This window comes from Lynx rufus, unplaced genomic scaffold, assembly GCF_022079265.1.
Source record: "Lynx rufus isolate CCGP_SWC_20201006 ecotype Redwood Valley unplaced genomic scaffold, mLynRuf1.p SCAF_15, whole genome shotgun sequence".
Lineage (NCBI taxonomy): Eukaryota > Metazoa > Chordata > Mammalia > Carnivora > Felidae > Lynx > Lynx rufus.
The window spans coordinates 15,414,126-15,440,775 of NW_025814829.1; the positions used below are offsets into that span (position 1 = coordinate 15,414,126).

A 26,650-nucleotide genomic window follows, 5' to 3' on the forward strand; every position below is an offset into this window, starting at 1 on the left:
TAGTTTACTGGAATGTCATCTCTAACCACCACCAAAGCTGGTTAGCTTCTCCTCCTGTGTGTACTCATGGGCTCCTGGACTTCCTGTCTCAAAGTCCCCATCACATGGATTTTAAGTGCTTGCTAGTGAGGACAGGAAGAGGAAAAGGCAGGATCTTTGCACATAATAAATGTTCAGCAGATGTTTCGAAGGAGCCAATAAAGATTGATATAAGAACTCACTGTTATCCTTAATAATTCATTGTATGTAAGTGTGCATATGTTTAGCAAAATATTTCCAGCTCTCATTATAAATTGTAGATTTAATTATTCTTAAATTTTTGAGTTTTTTTTCAAAGTCCCAAGTTGAAAACCTTCTATGACATACATTGCTATATAAAGCCTGGGCTGAGTACAGGCTGAGTATTGGGCTGAGTACCTGAATTTTAAAGCCAAGGTCACACTGCTGAGAGTGGGGAAAACCAGGTAAGCAACCCCCCTCTCAGAATTCACCCCTAAGGAGGCTTGTTTTTTTTTTAACTTTTTACACTATTTTATATGGCCAATGACAAAAAAAAAAGCAAATTCTTATTTAATAGATTGAGAGCTCTTTCTAAAACTAAGAATTATCCAAAAAAGGGAAGATGTGGGAGTTGACTTTGTTGTTAGTGGGCCCTAAATGGGAAGCTCTTTCTCAGTGAGCTGCATTTTTTTAAACACCATTATGATGAATAAGTGGCCCAGATGGGTTCTAAAGTCACAACTCTAAGAACCTATATTCCTAAAAAATATTTATGAGATGAGTCTTTTTGTTCTCCTCTCTTCTCTCTGCCCCCGCCAGTGACTGTATTCCATTAATTTCAAAAACCCATGCTTATTTTTTCATGATTTATAATTTTGGGTATTCCTGAGACATTGACTCTAGCATATAATTATTTTAAATGACTAAATTATACTAAGTATATTTCTGTATTGCTTTAGAAAAATGAGCAGGCGGACTTGTTGGATTTGCAAGCCTTGCAGAGATGAATCTCAGAGGCTCCCGTCAAAGTAAGTAGCATTTAAATTCTATGGCCACCATAATGCATATTTACCACATGATAAATAGGTGTACATTTACTCAACTGCTAATTTAATATATTTTGTTCAGAATGTAGAATTTGCATTTACACATGAGTAATTCCACCAGAAGAGCAATCATGTATTACACTAAGGTTTCATTTTCATTAGTTATGGTTTACACTTGAGAATTAAGCAAGTTTAATGTTTCTACAGTGTCTATTATGAATAAATACTGAGACTTTTTCTAACATTTTATATTTTTTATGTTAAAATGAGATTCTTTATTCAAAATATTGTTTTCATGATTCAAACCCTCCATCTACAAAGTGCCAGAAACCTCATGTCCAGTTGGAAGAAGTGAGACTGGGGAGGTAACCAAATGCTTACCAAGCTCCTGAGGCTCTTGGATATTTTGCCAAAAGAAAAAATGTAGCTATTTGGATGGGAATGGGGACTGTTGAAATAAAAAGCAGAATGCCTCATGAGGGTAACAAACCATTTGATTGGAGTTTCCACCTCAGGGTTCCCAGGAGTTTAACCAGAGTGCCTAACTTTAGTCCACGTGGAATACTCTGGAATACTCAGTCGTAGCCACATCTCCCTTGCTAGGTCAGAGCTCCTGGCATGCATGCTCCACCCCCTAGTACCTAAATGTCCAAAAACACTTAAAAGCATTTGTGTGAGGTGGGGAGGAGGCTGCAGTGGTAGGTGGAAGAGACAATAAGGCCCAAAGCTCAGCATTTTAAACAACCAGGTGAAGCTACTACACTGAACAGGTACGTGCAAAGAGGAAGATGAAACAGGTTAATTTGGGAATAGCTTCCTTCTCTTCTGCTGGTGACTCCCATCGAGTATCACCATCTGGGCTCACATGTCTTTCTACTTGCCTTGCAGACCCCCCACCCCCATCAGGGAAGGGAGAGACCAAGGAAAGAGAATTCACATTCCTGGCAAACTGGTAGATAACAGTCACTTGCTAGGTGCTTTACTTTCACGAACTACTTTAATTTTCCAGATACATAGCTTTGAGAAATAGATATTATCCCCATTTTATAGATAATAAAGCAGGGGCTCAAAGATTTGAGGTAAAACCAAAATTTATTAAATGCAGCACTGGAATTAGAATTTAGGACTGTCAGATTCCAAACACTCTCCATTCTTGTTTCCATAATGACATGAGGTCTCAGAATACTCCCCTGTTTTTTATTAGGAAATCCAGGTAGGTGAGGAGACAGAGGTGTTTAGAATTATTAGCATACAGACAGCTGAATAGCCATGGGACAGCATGAAGTTTGTGAGATGCTCAGAAAAAATTACAAGCCAAATGGGATTAAGCCAAAACCAAATTTCATTTTCACAGTTTTTTAAGTTTATTTGTTCTGACAGAGAGAGAGCACATGGGAGAAGCAGAGAGAGAGAGGGAGGGAGGGAGAGAGAGAGAGAGAGAGAGAGAGAATCCCAAGTAGCCTCCACACTAGGATAGTGCAGAGCCTGATGGAGGCTCGAACTCATGAACCATGAGACCATGACCTAAACCAAAATTAAGAGTTGGTCACTTAACCAACTGAGCCACCCAGGCACCCCTCATTGCATAATTTTAACACCAACCATAACCATTCTAATCATGGTCTATCTCCCTAAATCTCATGAATCTTAGAGGCAGAAGAATTCTCTAGCCAACAAAGTACCAACACTTTATTTTAAGCTAAGCCAAGACAATGATGGCCTCTTCACTCACGTTGTACATTTTATTTTTTCCTATATAATGAGAATGGGTGGGACAGAGAGGCATGCCACATACCTTACCTAGCACTTGCCATTTTACTGGATGGAAAAGGTTACCTGAGGTTACTGTTTTTAAAGTTCTTAATAACAGAAAAGAACAGTGAGTCAGATACCATTTCATGGAAATGTTTTTTTTTTAAGCAATCTTTACAGCAGTATACTGTTAAGCCTCAGTGCTGATGCACATAGTCCATCTAAAACTGGCAAGAGCCATCTGAATTTGCAGAAAACAAAAGATACTTGACCTTTTTAAGATCTTGATATTTTTCCATGTTCTAGGTCATTTTTTAACCTCTTTAACTAATCTTCCTTCATTGTGTTAAGTACCTACTAATGCTGATGGCTGTTCCCTCAAAACCAATTATTGAGCAAACTATACCAAAAGTAGCCAATGGACAGGGTTTGCTTGTATCTAGAGCTATCTGATTATATGATGTTATTGAAAACTGGAAAAATAAGAATGAACCATTGTAAACTGAAACAATCATAAACTGAATGGCAGTGAACACAATGATTATTTTAAAGGAGAGAAAATAAAATGATTTATATGTAAGAATACATAGTCACTTGCCAATTCACCTCACAAAGCCCAGAAAAAATGAACAGAAATGAAGCTTCAAACCCATATCTTTCACAGATATTTTTGAAATTGTAAATGGTTTCTTATACTGTTTATTTACATATTATTCGCAGTACTAAAAATTCAAACCTTCAACACGTAAAAAAAATTATAGCAAATAGAGAAAATACCTACATCAAGTAGATATAGAGTTAATAACTTTATTCTATGAATGCATGCAAAGAAGCTTTGTGGATGAATCCAAGATGTGAAGAGTCTAAATGGCAAACACATTGCTGGTGACAGCAGCACACAATACAAACCCAAATGCAATTTGGCAACTTACACCAAGAACCTTAAAAATGTGCATTTTTGACCCACTTTAATTCTACTTCTGTGAATTCCCTCAACAATTACCTTATTTGATCATAGCAAGCCTTAATCACAAGTTTTTATGCTAAAAAGTGAGAAATAATCAAAATGCTCATTGAGAATATGTAAACTATAGAATGCTACCTTGTGGAATACTCAACACTCCTCGGTGACTAGCAGTGATTATAAATCTATAATTATAAGTTATAACATAATAAGTGGTTATTAAGACAATTGTGATAACATATAAAAACTTATTAAAAATAATATATACATATATATGTACACACTCACAAAGTATGCACACACACAAACACACACGCAGAGTATGGCTACTTCTTGGTTAAAACACACTAACACACACATAACAAAAACACTAAAAAGATATCAAAAATATTAATAGTAGTAATTCAGGAATAGGTAAATTACAGGACTAAGGGTGCTATCGATCATTATCGTGTAAAAATTTATCATATTTTCAAATTTACATTACTTTCATAATTTTGTTTAATTTTAACAATTTAGAAAGTAAAAATAAAATGTAAAAGATCACAGAAAGATAAATTTCCTTTTAAAATCACATACAAATATGGGGCGCCTGGGTGGCTCAGTCGGTTAAGCATCTGACTTCAGCTCAGGTCACAATCTCAGAGTTCGTGAGTTAGAGCCCCACGTTGGGCTCTGTGCTGACAGCTCAGAGCCTGGAGCCTTCTTGGGATTCTGTGTCTCCCTCTCTCTCTCTACCCTCCCCCCACTCAGGCTCTGTCTCTCAAAAATAAATAAACATTAAAAAATTTAAAAAAAACACATACAAATACAGTATAGCTATATTGTGGCATTATTTTCAGGATCATATATTTCTATTTAATTCAGCAAAACCTTGAGAATATTTTGATGCAATGAGCACCTTTTGTTTCTTTTCAAAGCATTACATTGGAGGAAGTGTTACAGTGGGCCCAGTCTTTTGAAAAGTTGATGGCTACGAAATGTGAGTATGATGTATATGTTTGAATAACCAGTTTCATTCCTAAGAGAAAAAAGTGGCCCTAGGTGATGAATGTATGCAGCTCTTCTCACAGCCTTCAGAATGGCAGCTGCCCCAGTCACAAAAAGAAAACCTGAAAATAGTTTGTCGTGTCAACCACTATTATTTTCTTTGCTGTTAATTAAAACAAGATTAGTCACTGTGAATATTTAGTCTTCACAAGTGTATGTGTAAAATCCCTTGGAAAATATGTCTAAATCGTAACACATACTGAAATATACTGTCTTATCATAGCCTTCTAAAGTTAGAATTTTAGAAAACTCAAAAATTTGCTGCTCTCAGTGCCTTCAAAAGTAAGAATAAATTTTGAGTCTTGATGTTCTAAAATTCCTCAGAGTTAGTTTTCAACTTTATCAGTGTCTGATTTCAGTGGGACTTTATATAAGTCTACATATAGTTGTGTATAAGTATCAACATTCAGATGGTATAAATGAAAGCTAACAACAATGGATATTAGGGAGACAGAGTCATAGGCTCAATGCAAGAAATGAGAAGCATTTGTATTCATGGGAGCAGTCAACTGTATTTGGGTACAAAATTGGGAAGTTGTAGAAAATGATAAATATCAGAAGACAGGTACAGGAAAAAATATTGTAAGTACTCAAAGAAAATTCTTTTTTTTTTTAATGTTTATTTTTCTTTGAGAGAGAGACCGAGTGCTAATGGGGATGGGGCAGAGAGAGAAGGAGACAAAGAATCCAAAGCAGGCTCCAGGCTCCAAGCTGTCAGCACAGAGCCCGATGCGGGGCTCGAACCCACAAACCGTGAGATCATGACCCAAGCCGAAGTCAGACACTCAACTGACTGAGCCACCCAGGCGCCCCATCAAAGAAAATTCTCTTGTTTGCTGAATTTGATCTTTTTTAATGGAGTTTGTTCCCATCAAATGGTTGCTAATTTTTGCCTATACATCTCTTTTTATTTGAGATTCCTTATTAGCCTCTGTGTGAATATTTCATCTGTTTATACCTATTGACTATGGAAGGGGACTTAGCTATGCTATCTCAATTGATGAGATATGCAGGTGGTAACTCTGGGTAAAGTACTTCCTGTTACTCCTGGGGGTGACCATGTTTCTGGGGCACTTCCTGCTCTCTCTGCACAAGGGCCCCTCTTGATATGGAGACAACTATCACTGTCTGACCCAGAGGGCAATTAGGGGAGGTGTAGACCCCTGGCTCTTCCTACTGGAACACCTTCATCAGATATTCTGGCAATTACTTCATGGCCCCTCCATAGCACCTGCAGACTTGGATCACTACCTGAACTCCCACCTATCATAACAGGCCTTTCCAATAAGCATTTGAGACTATGGTCTACTTGTGAACCCTGCCTTTTACTTTTCAAGTATTCCTCATAGTTTGTGATCCAAGTTGCCAGCATGTGAATTTTTAAAAATATATTTTTTGCAGGGTGCCTGGATGGCTCAGTAGGTTAAGCTTTGGACTTTGGGTCAGGTCATGATCTCGCGGTTTGTGAGTTCGAGCCCTGAATTGGGCTCTGTGCTGACAGCTCAGAGCCTGGAGTCTGCTTCAGATTCTGTGTCTCCCTCTCTCTCTGCTCCTCCCCTGTGCGCTCTCTCTCTCTCTCTCTCTCTCTCTCAAAAATAAACATTATATATATATATATATATATATACATATACATATACATATACGTGTGTGTGTGTGTATATATATATGTCAATTTTAGAACAATGGGATGAGAGGAAGAGACAAAGGCATATGTTTAGTCAGCTATATTGATTGATCCACTGCTAAAGAATTTGGATTTCAGTCTCAACTCCCGGTAATTCCTGTTTTGCCATATCACAGGTTAATCTCTCTCTTGAAGTAACAAATTCTCCATCTGTAACATGAGAGTAATATCACCCATGTTTTCAGCACTATTGTTCAGGTTAGACATAAAACACCTAGCTTAATGGCTGAGCAGGTTAGGCACACAATAATTGGTAGTTCTTTTTATTAGTAACAAGGTGCATGTCTCTGAATACCATTCGTTTTTCTCTGAGGCTTACCAAGAAGTTCAAAATCCCTAACTTGGCATTCAAGACTCTCAAGACACCCAAACTCAGTGCACTTTTCACTATTTAGCCAAAGCTCTGCCTCTTCACATAACACACCTGTCGGCCAGGGTGACCGTTGTTCCGTTGGCTACACCGGCAACACACCTGTTCCCCCACTAAGGCTTCCCCCACTAAGTCCTGTCTACTCTGTTATCCACACATCTTGGGTAGTAAAATTCAACTTCCACCTTTTCCATGAAACTTCTTAGAAATACTTGCCTTCTCTCTTCCATTAGTATCATTATTTATTCTTCTTCTTAGTACAGCTATTTGGTGTATTGGGTTTTTTTCCGCACTTTCTCAGTAGATCTTAAATTCCCTGAGAGCACAGATCAAGACGCATTCACCTTTCATCTCCCATCCCAGAGACTAAAAATAATGTGCTTTGTATCTAATGGGCATCCAATAAGTGTTCAATGAGTAAATACAAGACAAATACTAGTAAGAAAATATCAAAATGTATTAAGCCACATTATGTAAAAGTTTCTGTGCCAGTCCTGGAGCCCTCATAGACAAAGTAAATAAAGTTAATTGTTCGGTAATGATCTCAAAGGAGAGCCTCGCTAGAACTAGCTACTTCGACATCTAGTGTCATGAAAATAAGCAAAGTTTACAGAAAAGATGAGGATAGGAAGATAGCACACTGCTTTTTATAAAAACCAGCAAAAGCAGGATAAGAATCTTAAGAGCAATCTAATTACTGTGAAATTCATGTAAAAATTTAATAATCACATAATGAAAAAGATGATAAAACAATTCATTCTATGGACCATCCAATCAGAAAGATAAAACTAAAAAAACAGACATTAAATGCCAGAAAATAAAGTGTGTTTACATTAACCAAGGACACTGGTAAAATGTGTTCTCTAGCTAAGATATGTAGATGCCTCTTTCTACATAGATTAAAAGATTGTTTCTAAGAACATGTAGTCAGAAACCCACTTAGGAAGGAAATGTATTAAGTGTAGTCCCAATAGATGAACAGGAATTGGTTTAACCCACGTTTGCTGGACAGTCATTAAGTAATAGTCATCACAACACTGAATTAAATCAACTTCTTCATGGGGAGAGAGGATCCAAGAAAAGCATCAGTTTAGGGCAGAACCCTGGTAAAATTAAGACCTTAGTTAGAAATTAAGAACTCTAGGGGCGCCTGGGTGGCTCAGTCGGTTAAGCGGCTGACTTCGGCTCAGGCCATGATCTCGCGGTCCATGAGCCCGAGCCCCGCGTCGGGCTCTGTGCTGACAGCTCAGAGCCTGGAGCCTGTTTCAGATTCTGTGTCTCCCTTTCTCTGGCCCTCCCCCGTTCATGCTCTGTTTCTCTCTGTCTCAAAAATAAATAAACGTTAAAAAAAAGTAAAAAAAAAAGAAATTAAGAACTCTAGTAATCTAGATATTGTTTAATGATACATTAATTGGCAAACAAGTTAATTTTTTAGAAACAGTACGTGTGCTCAATATCCATTTAGTAAATCTTAAGCACTTAGGTACCAGGCAATGTGCTTGAAAAAAACAAAATTCCCTGTGCCCATCTACCACGTGAAATAACACAGAAAAAAAGGTAGATTTTTTTTTTTACCAAAGACTGAAAATCTCCCAGAAGAGAACAGGGAAGCCTGCTATTTATAGCACATTGAGTTAAAGTAGAAAATGGTGATGGAAACAACTTCTAGGAACAGCCCGAATGGCATTTTAAAGGCAAGGCAAATACATATTTTTTTTAATTTTTTTAATTTTATTTTTTTAATTTACATCCAAATTAGTTAGCACATATACACACTTTTTAAAAATAATGACCTTTGGCAAATTTTTCGCTAAAGACTGATTGTCAGGGTTTGGTTTGGTTTTTGGTTTTTGGTTTTTGCTTCCAGAGTAAAAATGGTTTTATGAAGCTATATCTTTCCCTTGAAGAGTCTATTGTTACATTCAACAAGCAGAAGGAAGCTCTAAATCCAGAAAGAAAAACATACACCCACCTTTCTTTGACATAAAATTACTTGCAAGGTCCAGTTAGGACAGCCTCATAGAAGACCAGCATCTAAAATACGTACGACTTGTGATAGTAAAATGTGTGCTTATGAAGTGCCCTATGTAAAAGGCTGAGAATCTTGAGGGCTCAAAAAACTGCCAAGAGCAAACTGCTTTGAGTTTTAGCATACATTATGGAGTGTGATCTCTGAGCAATTAAGTATTTATTGAGTTCCTACTATGTATGACAGAAGGACAGTGGAAGTGCTTTCTTTTTTTTATTATTTACATTTTTTTAAATGTTCATTTATTTTGAGTGAGAGAGAGAGAGAGAGACAGAGCATGAGTGGGGTAGGGGTAGAGAGAGAGGGGGAGACAGAATCTGAAGCAGGCTCCAGGCCTTGAGCTATCAGCACAAAGCCCAATGTGGGGCTTGAACCCAAGAGCTTTAAGATCATGACCTGCACCAAAGTAGCCACTTAACCGATTGAGCCACCCAGGCACCCTGGGAAGTGCTTTCATGAAGGCACAGATAAGGATAGATAAAATATATGTGCACCATATATTTGTGAATCACTGTAACAAAGGGAATCTAGAAATACAGGTCGCCTAGCACAAACCTACTATGTATGGGCTAAAAGGTGAAGATAGATGAGAAGGAATGGCAGGTCTTTGGGAAAAGCTTCTCACAAGAGGCAAATTTGAGCTGGAACTTGATTCAGACTGTTGTAAAATGATGAGGAGGTGTGACTGGCAGTATGTTAAAGATAGTCAACTATTTTAGAAGTAAGTCCAATATAGATAAAAGCTTCTTTGAAGGAAGAGATACAGTACATAGGATTCCTCAGGATTTAGTGTAAAAAAAAATGGTCTTATTAAAAAATCTCCATAATGAATTAAGCAGAAATTTCCAAGTCTACAGATGATAAAAACGTCCTCCAAGTTTCCAAACACCCAAGTTTTTAGGAAGGAGTTACATTATTTGCAAATGGACATAAAAGTAGTAAGTTATTTAATGGGTCAGAAAAAAAAATTTGTCAGACCTGTTGACAAAAGTATCTGAGAATCACAAAATTTGTTTTCTTAAATTATATTGACCCAAAATAGACACTGTGCCTCAAACATCATCAGAATGTTGGGCATCACCAAGATGCAAAATAGAAAGAAAATCCTGTGAATATATCTGCTAACTAAACCTAGTAGAAATCTGTAGTTCTGATGGCTAAATCTGGTAGAACTAGAAAAGATACAGAAATATGCTTTTGCAATGACAAGGGGACCGACAATCACCTAAAACCCAAAGGCTCTACAAACTGGAAAGAGTCAAGAGTGAAAAATAATCAAATCAAAATTTTGACTGATCAGTTTTCCTTTTAATTAAAATGACAACAAATGGTACCAGAAAAAACAACAGATATGCATATCTGCTAAACCTCAAAAGGTGAAGGTAGAGGTTGCTCATTGATATTTGAGTAAACTATGTTTAATATAAATTAAAAGAAATCACTAAAACTGCAACTAACTTCTTTGGATGATTCATTCAATGCTTCCAAGTGTCTGGCAATCCTACCAAGCGCTGAGACAGAGGTGAAAAAGACCTGTAAGGTCATTGTGCTCAGCTCATGTGCTCCCTCTAGAGGGAGGAGATAGACAAACAAGCAAATAAATTAATGAAAACATTCATTCCAGTAAGTGTTAAATGCTTTGAACAAAATAAAAACCAAGTGGTATAACAAAGAAAGGCAAGTATGAGAGGGTAGTTCAATTGGATAATTAGAGGAGAACTGTCAGGAGGCACAAAATTTGAGCCAATTGCTGAATGATGAGAAGTATCATCAAGCTGATGAGCAGTCAGGCTGGGATCTGGGGGGCACAGTGGCCCACACAAAGGAAAGCCATGTTCAAAAGACCCTGAGATGTGACTGAGGTTAGTGTCTTCAAATAACTAAAGAAGTTCAACATGGCAAGAGTATAGAGCCTTATTGGCCACATGAGTGGCTTTAAACTGAAGAATAACAAGAGTCAATGTATCCTCCGGTTCTCTTCTGCAAAAAAGAAGCATAAAGACCAGTTGGAAGGCTATTGAAATAAACCACATAAGACCAGAAGTCAGTGGGGAAGACAAAGCCAAGAGTACTTAATATATAAACTCTAATCAAAGCCATGGGACTATGAGATTACTTAGCAGGAGAGTTCAGAGAGAGGAGAGGAGAGATCCAGAGATGGAGCTTAGGTGGACACTAATATTTCTAAATCCAGAGAAGAGGAAGAGTCAGCAAAGGAAATGGAAAAACATCATCAGGTGAGTTAAGGGTGACCAAACAGTACATCATCATGAAAGGCCAAAAAGAGCATGTTTCAGGAAGGGAGCTGTGAACTGTGGTCAGAGACTGCTGAGAAGTCAGGTAATATGATGAAAGAGCAGTGACCACTGGATATGGCAATATGAAAGCCAATGGTGCCTTGGGAGGAACAGTTGCAGAGGCATGGGGATGGATAGGACAAGAGGAAGCAAGGCCGAGGATGTAGGGGATTATTTACATAAGTTTTGAGATGAAGGTCAACAGAGAAAAGAGTAGCAGCTAGAAAGAGTCATGAGGTCAATATTGGAAATATAGGCAACAGACCTTGTTGATTTTATTTGGGAAATACAGCAGCATCATTGTGGATGATGGCAACCATCAGAGAGGAAGAAAGTGATGACAGGGAAGACAGTGGAGACAATTTTAAGAGCAACAGAGAAATGCAAAGCCATGGAGAAAGCATAATTAGGTAGAAGACAAAAAAGAACTGTTTGGATATTGTTTTCCTATCAGAAGGAAAGTTAGAAAGGACATGTACCAGTAGAGGTAGGTCGGTTGATTTGGTAGAGAGAAAATGAGGGAATCTCTGCGTGAATAAATCAGTGTTCTCAGTGAAGACTGAGGCAAGGTCATCAGCAGAGAGCTGAGGAGAGATGTGCTGGGACCTTAAAAAGGAAGAAGAGGGGCGCCTGGGTGGCTCAGTCGGTTGAGTGTCCGACTTCAGCTCAGGTCATGATCTCACAGTCTGTGAGATCGAGCCCTGCATCGGGCTCTGTGCTGACAGCTCAGAGCCTGAAGCCTGCTTCAGATTCTGTCTCCCTCTCTCTGCCCCTCCCCTGCTCATGCTCTGTCTCTCTCTGTCTCAAAAATAAATAAAAACATTTAAAAAAATTTTAAAAAAGACGATATGAAATAGCTTCTGGAGAGTTAAAGAACCAATTTAAAAATTGTAGCTATATAAGTTGTCTCTCACATGAGTTTACTCTATAGATGAAGTGCTCAGAATAACTTTAATTAGCAAACAAACTTAGTATTCACAGTGCAATCAATGGTTTAGTACCATGAGCAACATAGATAGATGTGTTCTTGAGAGATATTTTATCTATAAACCAAGATACCATGGAAGGGTGGTAGGATGACTGGGTCATGTTGAGTGACCACTTAAATCTGCAGAGATGATTTCAAGTGCGAAAGCCCAGTTACATATTTTTCTATGGCCTCTTCAGTTTGCTCCAGACCAGACATAGAGTTCAGCCATTCTAAATAAGCAGGTGTTCTGAGTCACAGAGTTGGCATCACTATTAATTTTGGTCAAAATCAACCTTCAGTGTATGGTGTACTTTCCTCCCTTTCTCAGTTATCACAACCACCTGCCAACAGCCTCGGAAATGCCAGGTTGGATACTATGGGATTATTTTACTGCTAAAGGCAATGAAGACTGCTCTGATTTACACTGGCCGGTGCATCCTCATCCTGACACAAAGCAGGCATTAGAAGCTACTAATGGATATTGCTGTCCCATCACGTACATCCTGATCTCTAAGGCAGAGCCCCTCCTTCAGCTCACTTCCTCTGTGACAGATTCTGTACTGCTCACTGTGCATCAACAGCCTCCTACACTATCATTTATTCTACCCTTTGCTAACCACTGCTGTTGCCATGGCTCCCGTCAGCAGCCCTCACATTCCCTGCACGGCCAGGCCACAGCCCCTTCCCTCGGTACTGTTTCTCTTCTCTAACTTCTCATGCACTTGTTCACCTTGCAGGAAGAAAAACAAAACAACAAAACCTGGCCTTTTATAGACACCACTGTTCAATTAGTGCATGTTTGTCTCCCTGTCCAAAAAAAAAAAAAAAAAAAGTAACAACATGCCAGGTATAATCCTCTGGTCCTTGGTGCTTCCTGGATGCTAACAATTAGGGCACGCTTCTTCACTTTTCAAAACGTATGGAGATTCACTTGAAAACATAGAAGCACGAGGAATCTGAAAGCCTGAACTGACAAACCTTTTTTAGTCAGTACCTGCTGTCCATCAGGCAGTGCATAGGCACTGGGCATAGGAAGGTGGAACTGGGGTCCTAGTTATCAAAGTGTTTGCCTGTGAGTAGGAGAGTAATCAAAGTAAATCAGTAGATACAACACACTGTGGTATAGGGTGAGAGGGAACTATCATTAAAATAATTGTAGACTAGGTGCTATTTGTCAGCTGACAGGAAGCACTTACCTAGATGGGGAGGAGGAGGTTGTTCCAGAGAAATTTTTCCAGAAACAGATATTTAACCTGAGTCTTAGATCCTAGTACAAAGCCTACCACACAGGAGGGAACTGCATATACAACAGCGTGGGGGTCGCACACTGCTTGGCCAGGAGCAAGGCTCAAACAAAGACTATTTCCAGAAGTGACAAGGGAAGAGGACAGAGAGGTAGGGAGCACTGTATCCTAATGGGCCCTGTAGCCACTGCCAAAGTCCGGCTTTTTTTTTTAATTAGGGCAATGGGAAAAGGTTGAAAGGTTATAAATAAAGGGTTGTGGCCAGATTTTTGCCTTAGAGATTTTTCTCTGATAAAAGTGTAAAACAGATTGAAAGCAGGTCAGGTAGATGAACTGAGGCTTTTTCAGATTAGGTGGCTTACAGATATTTCTCAAAAATCATTAAAAAATAATCTGTAAAAAGAGAACAGAAGATAACATAATAAATATAACAGATAGCTTCTTTAATATACGAAGAAGTCTGAAAAATTCCAAAAAGACTAACAATGCAAAAAAAAAAATTCCAAAAGATTTGAAATTCAGTAGGAAAGAAAAAATGTTTAGGCATTAATATTTTAAAAGTGCAAACTAAACAGTTACAAGTCACTGGTTTTACCCCATCAGATTGGAAAGGATGGAGTAAGCAGACACTTTCACACTGCTGTTAGTAATGAGAACTAATGAAATCTTTCTAAAAGCAACTTTACAATAGATGTCAAGAGTTTCCAAAAACATTACATCCAATAATCTAGGAATTCCACTCTTTTAAATTCATTATAATAAAATTATTACTGATGCAAAGATTTACACACCAAATATTCAATGTAAAATAATTTATAACAAAAAATGGGAAACAATATAAATATCCAACAATAGTAGGGTAGCCTAATATAATATAGAGTTGTCTTGCAATGGACTACTATGTGACCCTTGAAAATAAAAAGGAGAAAATGTTTCTGGGGCACATTTCTGGGCAGCTCAGTCGGTTAAGCATCCGACTTCGGCTCAGGTCATGATCTCACGGTTCATGGGTTCGAGCTCCGCGACTGGATCTGTGTTGACAGCTCAGAGCCTGGAGCCTGCTTCAGATTCTGTGTCTCCCCCTCTCTCTGCCCCTCCCCCACTCTCGCGCGCACTCGCTCTCTCTCAAAAATAAATATTAAAAAAAATTTTATAAAAACTGCTTCTACATATTAAGTATGAATGAGTGAGACAGAATTGCTTTCACATTATAATGCCAGTAATTTGCATGTGTATCTGTGTTTGTATAGACAAATGAATTCTAGTTAGATAGAAAGTTAAACATTAACAAAGGACTGAAAGAATAAAGAAAATATATCAAATCGTCAACAATCATTATTATCTTTTTTAGAGGTTCTCTGTATTTAAAAACGACTTATAGTACTTTAAGTTACATTTATAAGAGAGAAAAATCATAAAGGATTAATATCACAGAAGCGAAACTAGAGAAACTCAATAAAGCAGATTTACTTTCAAACTTCAGGAAGAAGCTAGTACAGTTATAGAATTTATTATCCCAAGTGGTACAGATTGAAAATAAACTAGATGTAAAATCGTTTTAGGCACATTTCTGATGAAAGACTGCTGCATAGCACGATTTTAGGATTTATTTCATGGTGTAAGCTTTTTCCCCTTGCAGAAAACAATCCTGGAACAGATGGGCCACTGCTCTGACTCAGCCAAGAGGAATGCCACGTTTCCCTTCCACATCAAGAAACTGACATGTGTCACCTTGTGTGTCATAGAAAATACTAATTTCCATGACTGGTTTAAAAAAAAAACAAAAAAAAAAACAAGCTACAGAGTCCCAAAAGCATCACTCTCATTCTTAAGGGAAAAGCATACACTATGTATGACATAAACCTACTTTTTCCATCCTCTCAACTTAATGAGCAATTCTGTTGTTTATCTTTATTCACTCTGTGCCAACAGAGTCACCGTCTCTTTAATGCTCAGGAAGGAGAATCATTTACAACTTCAGAATGGGCTACTTTGGGCTACATGGCCTAATTTGGAAAAGGCTTTTCTACCTTTAAATTCACTTGTTGTATGAGTCATTAGAAGTTCTAAATTGAGCAATTCAGTTCCAACTTTAATAATTACTCAGATTCCTGGAACACCGTTATACAAATGCGCTTTCAGCTGCTTGCCTTGGTTAACTTATAAAAATTCTGTGAAACACACCAGCCATGTGAGTTTACTTATTCTACACACCAGAATGTTATGTGAAATATCAGATAAGTTCAAACGGTCCACGTCTGCTTTCAGGTCCAGGTCAGGTTATGATGCAGAAAAACACGACATTAAAATCCCACTAATTTATTTATAAGAAACATTCATTTCTTGTTTGTGCCACACAGTGACTGAGTTCAGCTCCACCTCCATTCTATGTCTTCATTCTGGCCTTCAGGCAAAAGAAGCAGGTCTTTTCCAGAATGTACTCTTTGCATGACCGTTTGAAAGCTCAACAGCAGGCCACCTGCTTGAAACTTCTGCTTAAAGCCTTTTGCTTACACCTGCGTATGGCAATTTGCATGTATTTCATTGGGTAAAACAAATCCAATGGGCAAGGCCAATATAAATGGGACATAAAAGTATAATCCTCCTATGAGAATGGCAGGGAGTAACTAAGATCAATACTACAATCTACCATATTATCAAATATCTATATAAAATACAAATTGCAAAACATGGATGGCCTCATTAGCAAAGGACTTGAGTATATGGAGAATTGTTGAATCATTTGGCCAGCCCGAAAAGATCCTTCCTCCACTTGCAATCAGGAGAGAAATTAGAGAAGGCCATACAGATGCCGGCAGGTTCTGAAATGAGAATCTCTAAATATTTTACTATACATTTAAGCTAAACATAAACACAAATTCAGAATACTATAACACAGACTCTAATATTGGTTTCCAAGTCATCTCCCTAGTCCCCACTCACCCATGCACTCACCCATCCGAGTACCTGGCACCTATCATTCCAGGATCTACAGATTTTATCTGGTATCTCATTTTTTCCCTGTTCCATAGCTCATTTCTTTATTTCAGGACTTATTTTCTGTTCCTAATGAGGTACACACTCAAAATTCTACTAAGTACAAAGTACTAAGTACAATATCCAGACTTTAAGCCAGCTTTAAGTCTGGCTTGTTAAGCCAGAAATACCTTTCTGTTTTGATTTGTTTTTTGTTGTCGTTGTTGTTGTTGTTCTGTTTTGTTTGTTTTTGGTTTGCCTTTCCATTCAGCTGTTTCTCCAACAGGAGCTCCAACTGCTACAGGTATTGGTTCTGACCTCAGCTTTGTGTCTGTGATGAGGCAAGGCACATCTTAAAGTTAGTTTGGTGTGAAAATAAACTTCTTGTTTGAAATCTAAGATAAAATATATTCCCCCATTGGGTAGAAGTATCTAATCCATATTACTTCCTATGTTACAGTTTTATACACGCTCTACCCCCATTTCATCTGTCCTCTCAACTCAAGTGATGTTCCTTTCAAACCCTTTCCCACTCAATGTCATGGAGGCTTCACTTACATGATAATAATGAGACATGCTCTAATTTTGTGTATTACTAAAATGGCACACTTCTTGCAGATTACCAGTTTTTCCCAACCCTAATCCTCCTTAGAAGGGATCTGCCTCTATTTGAGTTTATCTCTTGAATAAAAATATCTTAATTGTTATCTTTATTTTTGTATTACTGCCAACAGAGCCAAGTAGAAGCCAAGGAGTCAAGGCTTTCTAGTGCTAGAAAATTCAATCCAATCTCTTACGTGAAGATCCAGGAAAATCTGATTTTACATTGCTATTCCATCTGATTACCATTATTTCTTGTAACAGTTAATAATACTGATAAAATATTTTTAATCAAAATTCTATATTTGGTCACATATTCAATGTGCCTACACACACATTTCTCTTACTGTCAATTAAAAGCTATGTCATTTCATCATTTAGAAATTCAATTTCTCAGATATGCCAAGAGACATCCTAGTCACCAATGAAGTTCTGAGAGTGTTCATCTTCGATACTGAGAGTACTTGGTCCTCCCAAAGATTCATATTAATGTGTCAGATTTGTGAGAGCTTGTCTAACCCTCTTCTTCAAACACTAGCTCCTACAAAATAGAGCCTCAATCAGAAAAGCTCCTTCCACATGCATGTCATTAGCTACCCAGTCCAGAAATGCAGTTTAAGACAAAAACTAAGAATAAACATCTCTGGCATCAAATGTCATTTGATGACTGTGCTGCACATACCCATTGTCCTGCTCTTGATTTTGAGATAGTTTCCAACGCCCCATCTGAATTCCATTCTTTGCCTGGTCCTTCATTTCTAGTTTGAAACATAATGCATGAATATAAAGTTGAACTTTTCATCCATCTGTGTTCTCCTGCTCAGATTGGATATTGAGAAACACCCCAGGATGTACAACTTGATCAATTTATTACTCCTACATGACTTGGGTATTTTTCTTTCAACCTTGACCTGCCTGTTGAGATTCTAAACCTTGCTCTGACCCTCCAGTTTGGCTTTGAGGGCTTAGATTTTTTTGTTTCAGTTTCATGATCAGAGCTCTGTCCACTGATGCAACTTAAGTCTTCTTTCTGGGTCCTTGTGACCTCTTCTATCCTAGACCTACCCACATCAGTAGACATTCTCCTGAGTGACTCAGAATAAAAGAACAAAGGGGTAACCACACCACTGACTGGCATTGTCAAAACATGCTTCAGATTTATAGATCTAAGGTGTGATGTGTGTGTGTGTGTGCATTTGTGTGTGTCATTATATAATACTCACTTGTTAAATAATTTGGAGCTTTGATTTAAACTTTAGTTTTAATCTGCATTAAATGTTGTTCAGATTTTTTGATGATTTGACCCCCCAAAATAAACTAATTTCTCCATTACTTTTAGATGGTCCAGTAGTCTATGCAGCATACTTAAAAATGGAGCACAGTGATGAGAATATTAAATTCTGGATGGCATGTGAAACCTATAAGAAAATTGCCTCACGATGGAGCAGAATTTCTAGGGCAAAAAAGCTTTATAAGATTTACATCCGGCCACAGTCCCCTAGAGAGGTAACTACATGACAATGATGGCTAATGGAAATCAGTACATCCCGGGGAAGGACGCTAATATCTGTCAAGCACACATATGCGCCAGGCACTTTATATCCAGTACCTCCTATTATGCTACAAAATCAGTATTGTTAACCTTATTTTACAGATAAGAAGCCTGAGAATCTGAGAAACTACCTTGTTCAGTGTCACATATCAGTTAAGTGAAAGTTAGGATTCAAAGTTAGGCCTGTCTGGCTCCAGAGCCTCTTGTCATTAAATTATCTTAATTCCTTGGAAAGTTTCTTTTTTAAAAAAAGAAGTCCTTGTAAGAAGAATTGACTTTGCTAGAAGGAACTACAGATACCATAAATGGGCGTGTTGACAAACCCAGTAGTGTTGGGAAGAGTCTGCACCACGGCACCAAAGCTCACTGCTCACCTCAGTTCCAAACCGGCAAATCCAGCAAACATTCACACTGACGCCACCGCCGGTCACTTAACAACTGCCTGAAGAAATAACGCCATGAGCGAATGATGCGCTAAGACCCCTTCTGGTAGAGAGAGAATAAGGAATGAAAACTCTTGTCAAGGAGATAAGGGTAGGCTATGATATATGAGATTCCTATCACGCAGGACAGTCCTACATTATCATCTTGTTCCTCAAAACTCTTGTCTGGAAATCACTTGGTTTATTGAAATAACCACTTCTCTCCTTTATTTCTCCACTTCTCTTCACTCTCTTCCCATTTCACGGCATATTCAGTGAACAACATTCATGACTACTAAGATAAACTTTAAAATAGTACCGACTTCCCTTTTCCTTAAAAGAGATATTCATCTCATAAACTTCCTTGTTTGTAGACTCCACTAACAGACCACTTGCATCTGCTTAAGTAAGCAATGGTTACTGAGATTTCCCTGGTCTTGGGCTTTTTTGTTTTGTCTTGTTTTTTCAAACTGGGATATGGAGGTGGGTGTTTAGTTTAAAAAAAAAAGCAAAGTTTGTCTCTTATAAGTCGTTTTAGATACCTATGAAACTTGAGACAAAATTACCCTATTCCACTAAGGGAAAAAAAAAAAAAGGAGAGTGGGGAATAAATTAAACCTTTCCATTATAGTTTCTGTCTTCAATTATACCTACTTATGCTGTACGTGTAATTTCACTTTTCAGATTAACATTGACAGTTCAACAAGAGAGACTATCATCAGGAATATTCAAGAACCCACTCAAACGTGTTTTGAAGAGGCTCAAAAGATAGTGTATATGCACATGGAAAGGGACTCATATCCCAGGTTTCTAAAGTCAGAAATGTACCAGAACCTTTTGAAGACTATTCAGCCCAACAATTCCTAACTAATACTCAAAAGTGTAAATTGAAGATGGTGTATTGAAAGTACTGGCTTTGTTTTTTTAATTCACACACACACACACACACACACACACACACACACACAATCAGAAGTAGAATAGGAATGAAATAGAAAAAAAAACTATAAATTAATTTCTTCTAATTCTAAAAAAAAAAAAAAGAGATCCCCAAAGGGATGGGGTCCAGAAGAGTTACAATATGAATAACATAATTTATGGCATGCCTATGTAGCTCAGTTAACATATGAGGAGAAGGAAGGTCTTCATTACACCAATATTAGAAAGTTTTTACTGTAGTAGTCAACAAGTGGATGTTTTCTTATTAATAAAATTTTGCTCGCATAATGCATAGATCAGTTCTTTAGAAATTGTAGCTATATGAGTTGTCTCTGGCATGAGTGCACTCCATAGATGGAGTGTTTGTGTTAACTAATCAGTAGACAAACTTGGTATTTGAAGACAGTCAATGGTATAATATCATGAGCAATATAAAAAGATGTGTTCTTGAGAGATATTTTATCTGTAAAATTTTTCTACTATTATACTCAAACTAAATATAATATATAACAAATATCTTCTACATGTGAAAAAATCATGGTGATTGTAAGCTATTAAGAACGTATAAAATACTTCATTTATTCTTATATTGATATAAAAGTAGAAAATTTGGTTCCTATATTTTAAGAATTTGTCCTCACAATGTGAATTTATAATGGTCCTGGTAATCAATAAATCCAAATATAATCTAAAAACTTTTAAATCTGTGCCTCTTTTAAAGACATGATGAAGTTATTTTTATAGCAAAACAGTTTCTTGTCTATCCTGTCATAGCAACTTCTTAGAATTTGTCAGAAGATAATAGAGGAAAGAACTCATATCAATTTCACTTGTTTTGTTTAGCATATAGCATAGCATATAAATTTTCCATACAGATGGATAAATATTCTATGTTTTTTTTTAACGTTTATTTATTTTTGAGACAGAGAGAGACAGAGCATGAACGGGGAAGGGTCAGAGAGAGAGAGGGAGGCACAGAATCTGAAACAGGCTCCAGGCTCTGAGCTGTCAGCACAGAGCCCGACGTGGGGCTTGAACTCAGGGACCGCGAGATCATGACCTGAGCCAAGTCGGACGCTTAACCAACTGAGCCACCCAGGCGCCCCATATATTCTATGTTTTTAATGAAGAACAAAATACATAAAATATTTACTATGAATTTTCCAAAAATTTAACCATATAAAATTGTTGTTCAGGATTTTTAGTTTTACTATGAAAAGTGTTTCTCATGTCTCAGATTTGACTGAAATAGCATTACTATTTTAAAATACCTATAAACTTATGCTGTATGGCATGAAAATGAATACTAACGATAATTCTTCCCAATCAGCAAAGGGTTATTATAACACAATAAATATTTGGGGGTTATCTCTGAGAAAGAAACTGTTTAAAAGATATTTCCATGAAAAAGTATATCATTCATTAATATGGATCTTAGTTAAAGTAAAAAGTGTTACCATAGTAGTCTAATTTTACATAGTTCACTGAGTTTTACTTTCTGTTAAAAATACCAATATAAGAATACAGATTGACATCTTAGATATCTGAAGTTGATGATGATGCCTAGCCATAAAAAAAAAAAGTTTACACATGTTTCAAACAGTTTTATCCCACTCTGTCAGCAAATTAATATATTTATGGACATATATTTAAGAAGTGTTATACATGCATAGTCATAATACATATAGTTTGAGCAGTTTCAGAAGACCTGGAGCCCTTATCATTCAAATTGTACCAAGTCAGCCACTGACACAACCAATAAATTGAATTGGAATAATCAGCCTTCTTTACTACTTATCTGTCCCCTCTAGGGGGTATTTATACTCCAATACAGGATAAGTCTAGAGCTTTCAGTATTGCTTACGCACTGATTTTTCCTCCCGAATAGGGTCTCTCTCTGTTTAGCTATCCCAAGACCTTCCTCTCACGTTGGGTCAACAAGATGCCACGTGGTAACATGAAACGAAAAGCTTCGGGCTGAGGAACAAAGCCATGGATTGGTTCCCGATCACTCAGCTGATGTGTACCATTAGTAACAGGAGCTCTCATTTGTCTCATCTATCAAATAAAAGGGAGGGACTACTTGGTTTGACTGGGCCACACACAGTGAGCGCTTTATTACATCCCATTACTAATGTATTCATTCTTTTTCTCTGTAACAAGTTTGGGCTCATTTTGGGAAGAAATTCTTCCAAAACTCAATGTTTTCATGAGGAAGTAGATAATGAACTATTTTGCATTTAACACTGGTTAAGGGAGTTCTGAAATTTTTTACTTAGTAACAGAATTTAAACTGTTCTCCTTTCAAGAATTCTACATGGAAGTATGTGTTTTATGTTAATAACAATTAAAATATTTTTCAGATTATTTTAAACTAATAATGTACTAAATCTTGTTCATTTTCCTTAGGATATTTATTAAAATAGTTCAAAACTTGATGATATTTATCAAATGGCTATAAGGATAAGCCCATATAAACATATTTTTTACATTGTATTTGTTTTATCGTAAGTACTCTGAGATTAATAAGTTAAAAACGTACTGTTAAATTTCTGATATCAGAACATGGATATATTTACGACTTTCTTCTATTTTTAGATATACATTTTCAAACTCTGGAGATATATGAGATAAGCCTTCATTGTATCTGCATAAAAATAAAATCTTATCTTCTCCAAAGAAGATAGTGACAGAGATTTGTACAATTCAGATTCAAACATGTTGGCAGAGATGAACACTTTCCTATTTATAATTCGTCAGTCACACCATAGTTTCATCAACTGCTAAGGACTTTTTACCAATTTTGGAAGAACGATTATAGAAAAGAGATATGTAAAGCTTTCTCCAAAGACATAATAGGGTGTGATTTGAAGAAATCATAAGATACCACTGCCCAAAAATATCTTTCCTATATCTAGGACCTGAAATCCATCATTGGTCATAGAAGATGAAAACGGGTTTGAAATTCAAGCTGTAAGTGAAGAATGAAACACTAGTGTTGACACGTTACCTGTTGCCTAGCAGAAAGTAAAGCTTGAGAAATAGAATGTAGGCCTATAGGGTGGTATAGGAAAATAGTCTGAGAGAAGAAAGATATCAGGGTAACTAGAAGTCACCAGATACCAAACAGGACATGGAAATTGGGGACACAAATGGAAAGGGATTGCTTACTAAAATCTTCCTATGTTGCTAGTAGAAAACCAAAGGAGAACAGACTTAGCTTAAAAAGCAAGTATTCTGGGGCGCCTGGGTGGCTCAGTCAGTTGAGCGTCCGACTTCGGCTCAGGTCATGATCTCATAGTCTGTGAGCTCGAGCCCTGCATCGGGCTCCGTGCTGACAGCTCAGAGCCTGGAGCCTGTTTCGGATTCTGTGTCTCCCTCTCTCTCTGACCCTCCCCCATTCATGCCTGTCTCTCTCTGTCTCAAAAAATAAATAAACGTTAATTAAAAAAAATTTTTTTTAAAAAAGCAAGTATTCTAGGAGTACCTTGGTGGCCCTGTTGGTTGAGCTTCAGACTTCAGCTCAGATTGTGATCTTGTGGTTCATGAGTTCAAGCCCCACATTGGGCTCACTACTGTCAGCACAGAGTCTGCTTGGGATCGTCTGTCCCCCTCTCTCTCTTCCCCTCTCCTGACTATGCTCTCTTTCTCCCAAAAAGAAATAAAATATTTTTTTAAAAAATAAGTATTTTAAATGCTAATTATACATTTTTGTATAAAAAAATTAATAGCATTCTCATAGAAATAAAGAGCAAGTATTAAATTCCTCATTAAATATTTATAGAAATATTCTTTTAACAAAACTTTATCTAGCTCCTGCTGAGTACAGATATTGTATGTACAAACATTAATTAGGTGAGGCTTCTGCTATCAAGGATGTAACCTGATAACTGAAATACAAAATAATAACCCAAAATAATAATGGCCGAGGTTGACCTGTTTACAGAGTGCTGTGCAGTCCTAGCAGAAGCATCTACTTCTGCCTAGCAGAATTTAGAAAAAAAAGAAGAGGTGATGTTTAAGATGACTCTTGAAGAATAACCTAAGAGATCACTCAGAGGAAAGGAGATTGGATTGGAACAAGGGCTGAAAAAGGGAAATCTTGTGGCAATTAGGAAGATTTAACAGATGGTTGGAGGCTCTTGAATCAGACCAATTTAAGTCCAAATCCTGGCTCTAACACATAGCAACTGTGAGAATTTAAGGAAACTGTTTAATCTCTCTGAGCCTTGTTTTTTCTTCATCTGTTAGATGATAATAGCAATAACATTTATAACAGCTACCTTGTAGGCTTTTACATGTGCATATAAAGTCCTGAGAGTGTGCTTAATAAAATGTAACCATTTTATTAGTTACTGTAAAAGTTCAAATGAGAGACAATGATAGTCTAAGCTAGGCAAGCGAGGAAAAGCAAGGGAGAAATAGTGAACTGATCAGATACAGGGAATGATCAAGGTTGATCCAAAGTTTCTAATCTGAGTATCAAGGTGAGTACAGATGCCATTAGCCGAAAAAAAAAAAAAAAAAAGCATCTCAGAAGGATGAGCGGGATTGGGAAACAGGTTGAGTGTGAGGTGCTCGTGTGTTGTAAGCGGGATTCCAGAGCAGAAATGTAGAACAGGAACTGTTAGCATGGCTGACTCAATGACCAGAAGAGATCTTATAGTGAAATCGTGCAGGACAGAGAGTAGAAACCCAAAGGAACCTTAAGGAGCAAGATAACATTAATAACTCTTCATTAATTCTCATGGAAGCTCATCACAACATTTATAGTACTACTGATGATTATTTACTGAGTTGTAATATGTAGTGGATACTGTGCTAAGTATTTGCATATGTTATTCACACATCCAATAAATAGTTATTGAGCATTTGCCATACATCAGTACAGTTGTCAGAGATAAGAACTCACCAACAAACCAAGCAGAAAATGTGTCTGCCCTCAAGGGGCTTACATTGTCTTTATGAAATAAGATAGTAATTCTAGAAAACCGTATCAGGTTTGAGAAATGCTAGGAAAAAAAAACACAAGATACTAGCATAGAGAGTAGCAAGGTGAAAGGGGTGGGGATGCTCTAGAGAAAGTCAAGGGATCCTCCCTACATAACTGTTATGCTCCTCCCTCCTGACAAGGCTAACCAAAGGTGACAAATCTGAGGTTTTGAGAAGTTAAATAATTTTTTCAGTATCTCTCACTAGAACCAAGATTTTTCTAACTCTAATACTTTCATCATTATAGGTATAGCCTCCCACAAATAAGCCACATGGAAAGTAAGTGTACAGTGACCTAATATACAAAAATATGCATTCAAATTTAAAATGCCATTATTATACAGACCATTTTAATATGGAGGATCACTATTAAAACTATCTCTAGTTACTGCTAATAAACTCACAAGAATTGGTTTAAAATACCATTGATGCTTGGGTCTCTGCTAGAAAGACTTACAAGGGAGCTGATATAATTATGCTCAGGTTCCAGTAATAGGATGGAACATCTTCCGTTTAATTGGCAAATATGTTGCTAAAACCAGATATTTAAATACACATATACATTTATGGATGACAGGGAAGGCAATTGTAAAGGAGCCAAGCTATGAGCCTACCAAGAGGTTGGAGGTCACGGTCCTCACCATGCAGCAACCCACAGCTGTCCCCGTTATCCTGGGAGAAAAAAGAGCAGGGCTATGGCCATAGTCAGTACCAACTGGCTGCATCTTCAGTTTGAGGCCCTGGGGAAAGAGATGTGGGCAAATAGTGGAAAATATCATTGGAAGCCCCAAAGCCAAAGAAACAAAGTGCTAAAAGAATCTAGAGGGTATGGCCAAAGAATCTGGAGAAAATAAAATAAGAAATCAGGAGAGCATTTTATTTAATTTTAATAAGCAGCATCTTTCTCATCGGAGGTGGTTCTTATCTGTTAACCATACACCCAGCATTTGTCCCTTTTAAAGACATCATCCAACATCTAGTCCCTGCCATTGTTGCCTTGCCCTACAGTTTTGCTTAAAATGAGGAACCAATTCACTTAGGGCTTAGATCATCTATCCAAGTACAACCTAGCATGTTTATAAAAAAGATTTGATCAAGGGCATTTTCGAATTTTAGCAGTTTATGGGCCTTAGAAAGAATAGTTCGCTATTTTACTTGAACCTCCAAATAATCCTACCAGGATGCATTTTCACTCTCAGTGCACAGAGCCCGAGAGTGACAGGGCCCCAAGAGCAGGGTGTTTGCTGCTCTATAGGCCAGTGCTTGAGTGGCGAGATTCAAGCATGCAAATAAAAATCCAGTAGCAGGGCGGTAATGGAAACTTCCCTGGCAGAGAGCTACAGGAACAAGTGAATTGATGGACTCAGATGTGCAGACGGTGGTACCTGGTGGATGGTTGTGATCCTTAAAAGGTAGTTATGAAGAGAGAGATTGTGTTTTTAGAAAGGAATGGCTTAAGAGAATTAAAAAGGAAGAAAGAAGAGTTCGCACGCGAGAGAAAAACAAAAGGCAGTATGTAAGAGGAAGTAGGGAGTAGGAGTGTAAACCGAGAGACCAGCAGCGTCAGGTGTCAAAGGCTAGAAGAGAGGGAAGAGAAAGGAAGAAATAAGAGCCCTGCAGAAGTGTTGTGACAGTACAGAAGCGGCTCTTGTAAAGGTAAACCCCCTTCCTTAGAGAGCTTCCATTCTTAATAAGGAAAGGAAACGTTTCAATGCAAGAAAGGAATATGCCATATCTATAAACATACCTAGTTTGAAACT

At 37.5% G+C, this 26,650-nt stretch overlaps 1 protein-coding gene across 1 annotated transcript; it reads left to right on the plus strand.

Moving 5' to 3' along the window:
• The first annotated feature begins 946 nt into the window (after positions 1-946).
• RGS13 (regulator of G protein signaling 13) lies at positions 947-19,826 on the plus strand. The gene is made up of 4 exons (XM_047076413.1): positions 947-1,028; positions 4,683-4,744; positions 18,325-18,491; positions 19,644-19,826. The coding sequence occupies exons 1-4, from the start codon at positions 964-966 to the stop codon at positions 19,824-19,826; spliced, it is 477 nt and encodes a 158-aa protein (XP_046932369.1). The 5' UTR covers positions 947-963.
• The last annotated feature ends 6,824 nt before the right edge of the window (positions 19,827-26,650 follow it).

What these genes read in the sequence shown, in the direction of transcription:
- RGS13 (XM_047076413.1), top strand. Translation starts at nt 964, where the DNA reads ATGAGCAGGCGGACTTGTTGGATTTGCAAGCCTTGCAGAGATGAATCT. An exon ending in TCTCAGAGGCTCCCGTCAAA is followed by an intron (nt 1,029 to 4,682) that starts GTAAGTAGCATT and finishes TTCTTTTCAAAG; the next exon opens with CATTACATTGGAGGAAGTGT. An exon ending in AAAGTTGATGGCTACGAAAT is followed by an intron (nt 4,745 to 18,324) that starts GTGAGTATGATG and finishes CATTACTTTTAG; the next exon opens with ATGGTCCAGTAGTCTATGCA.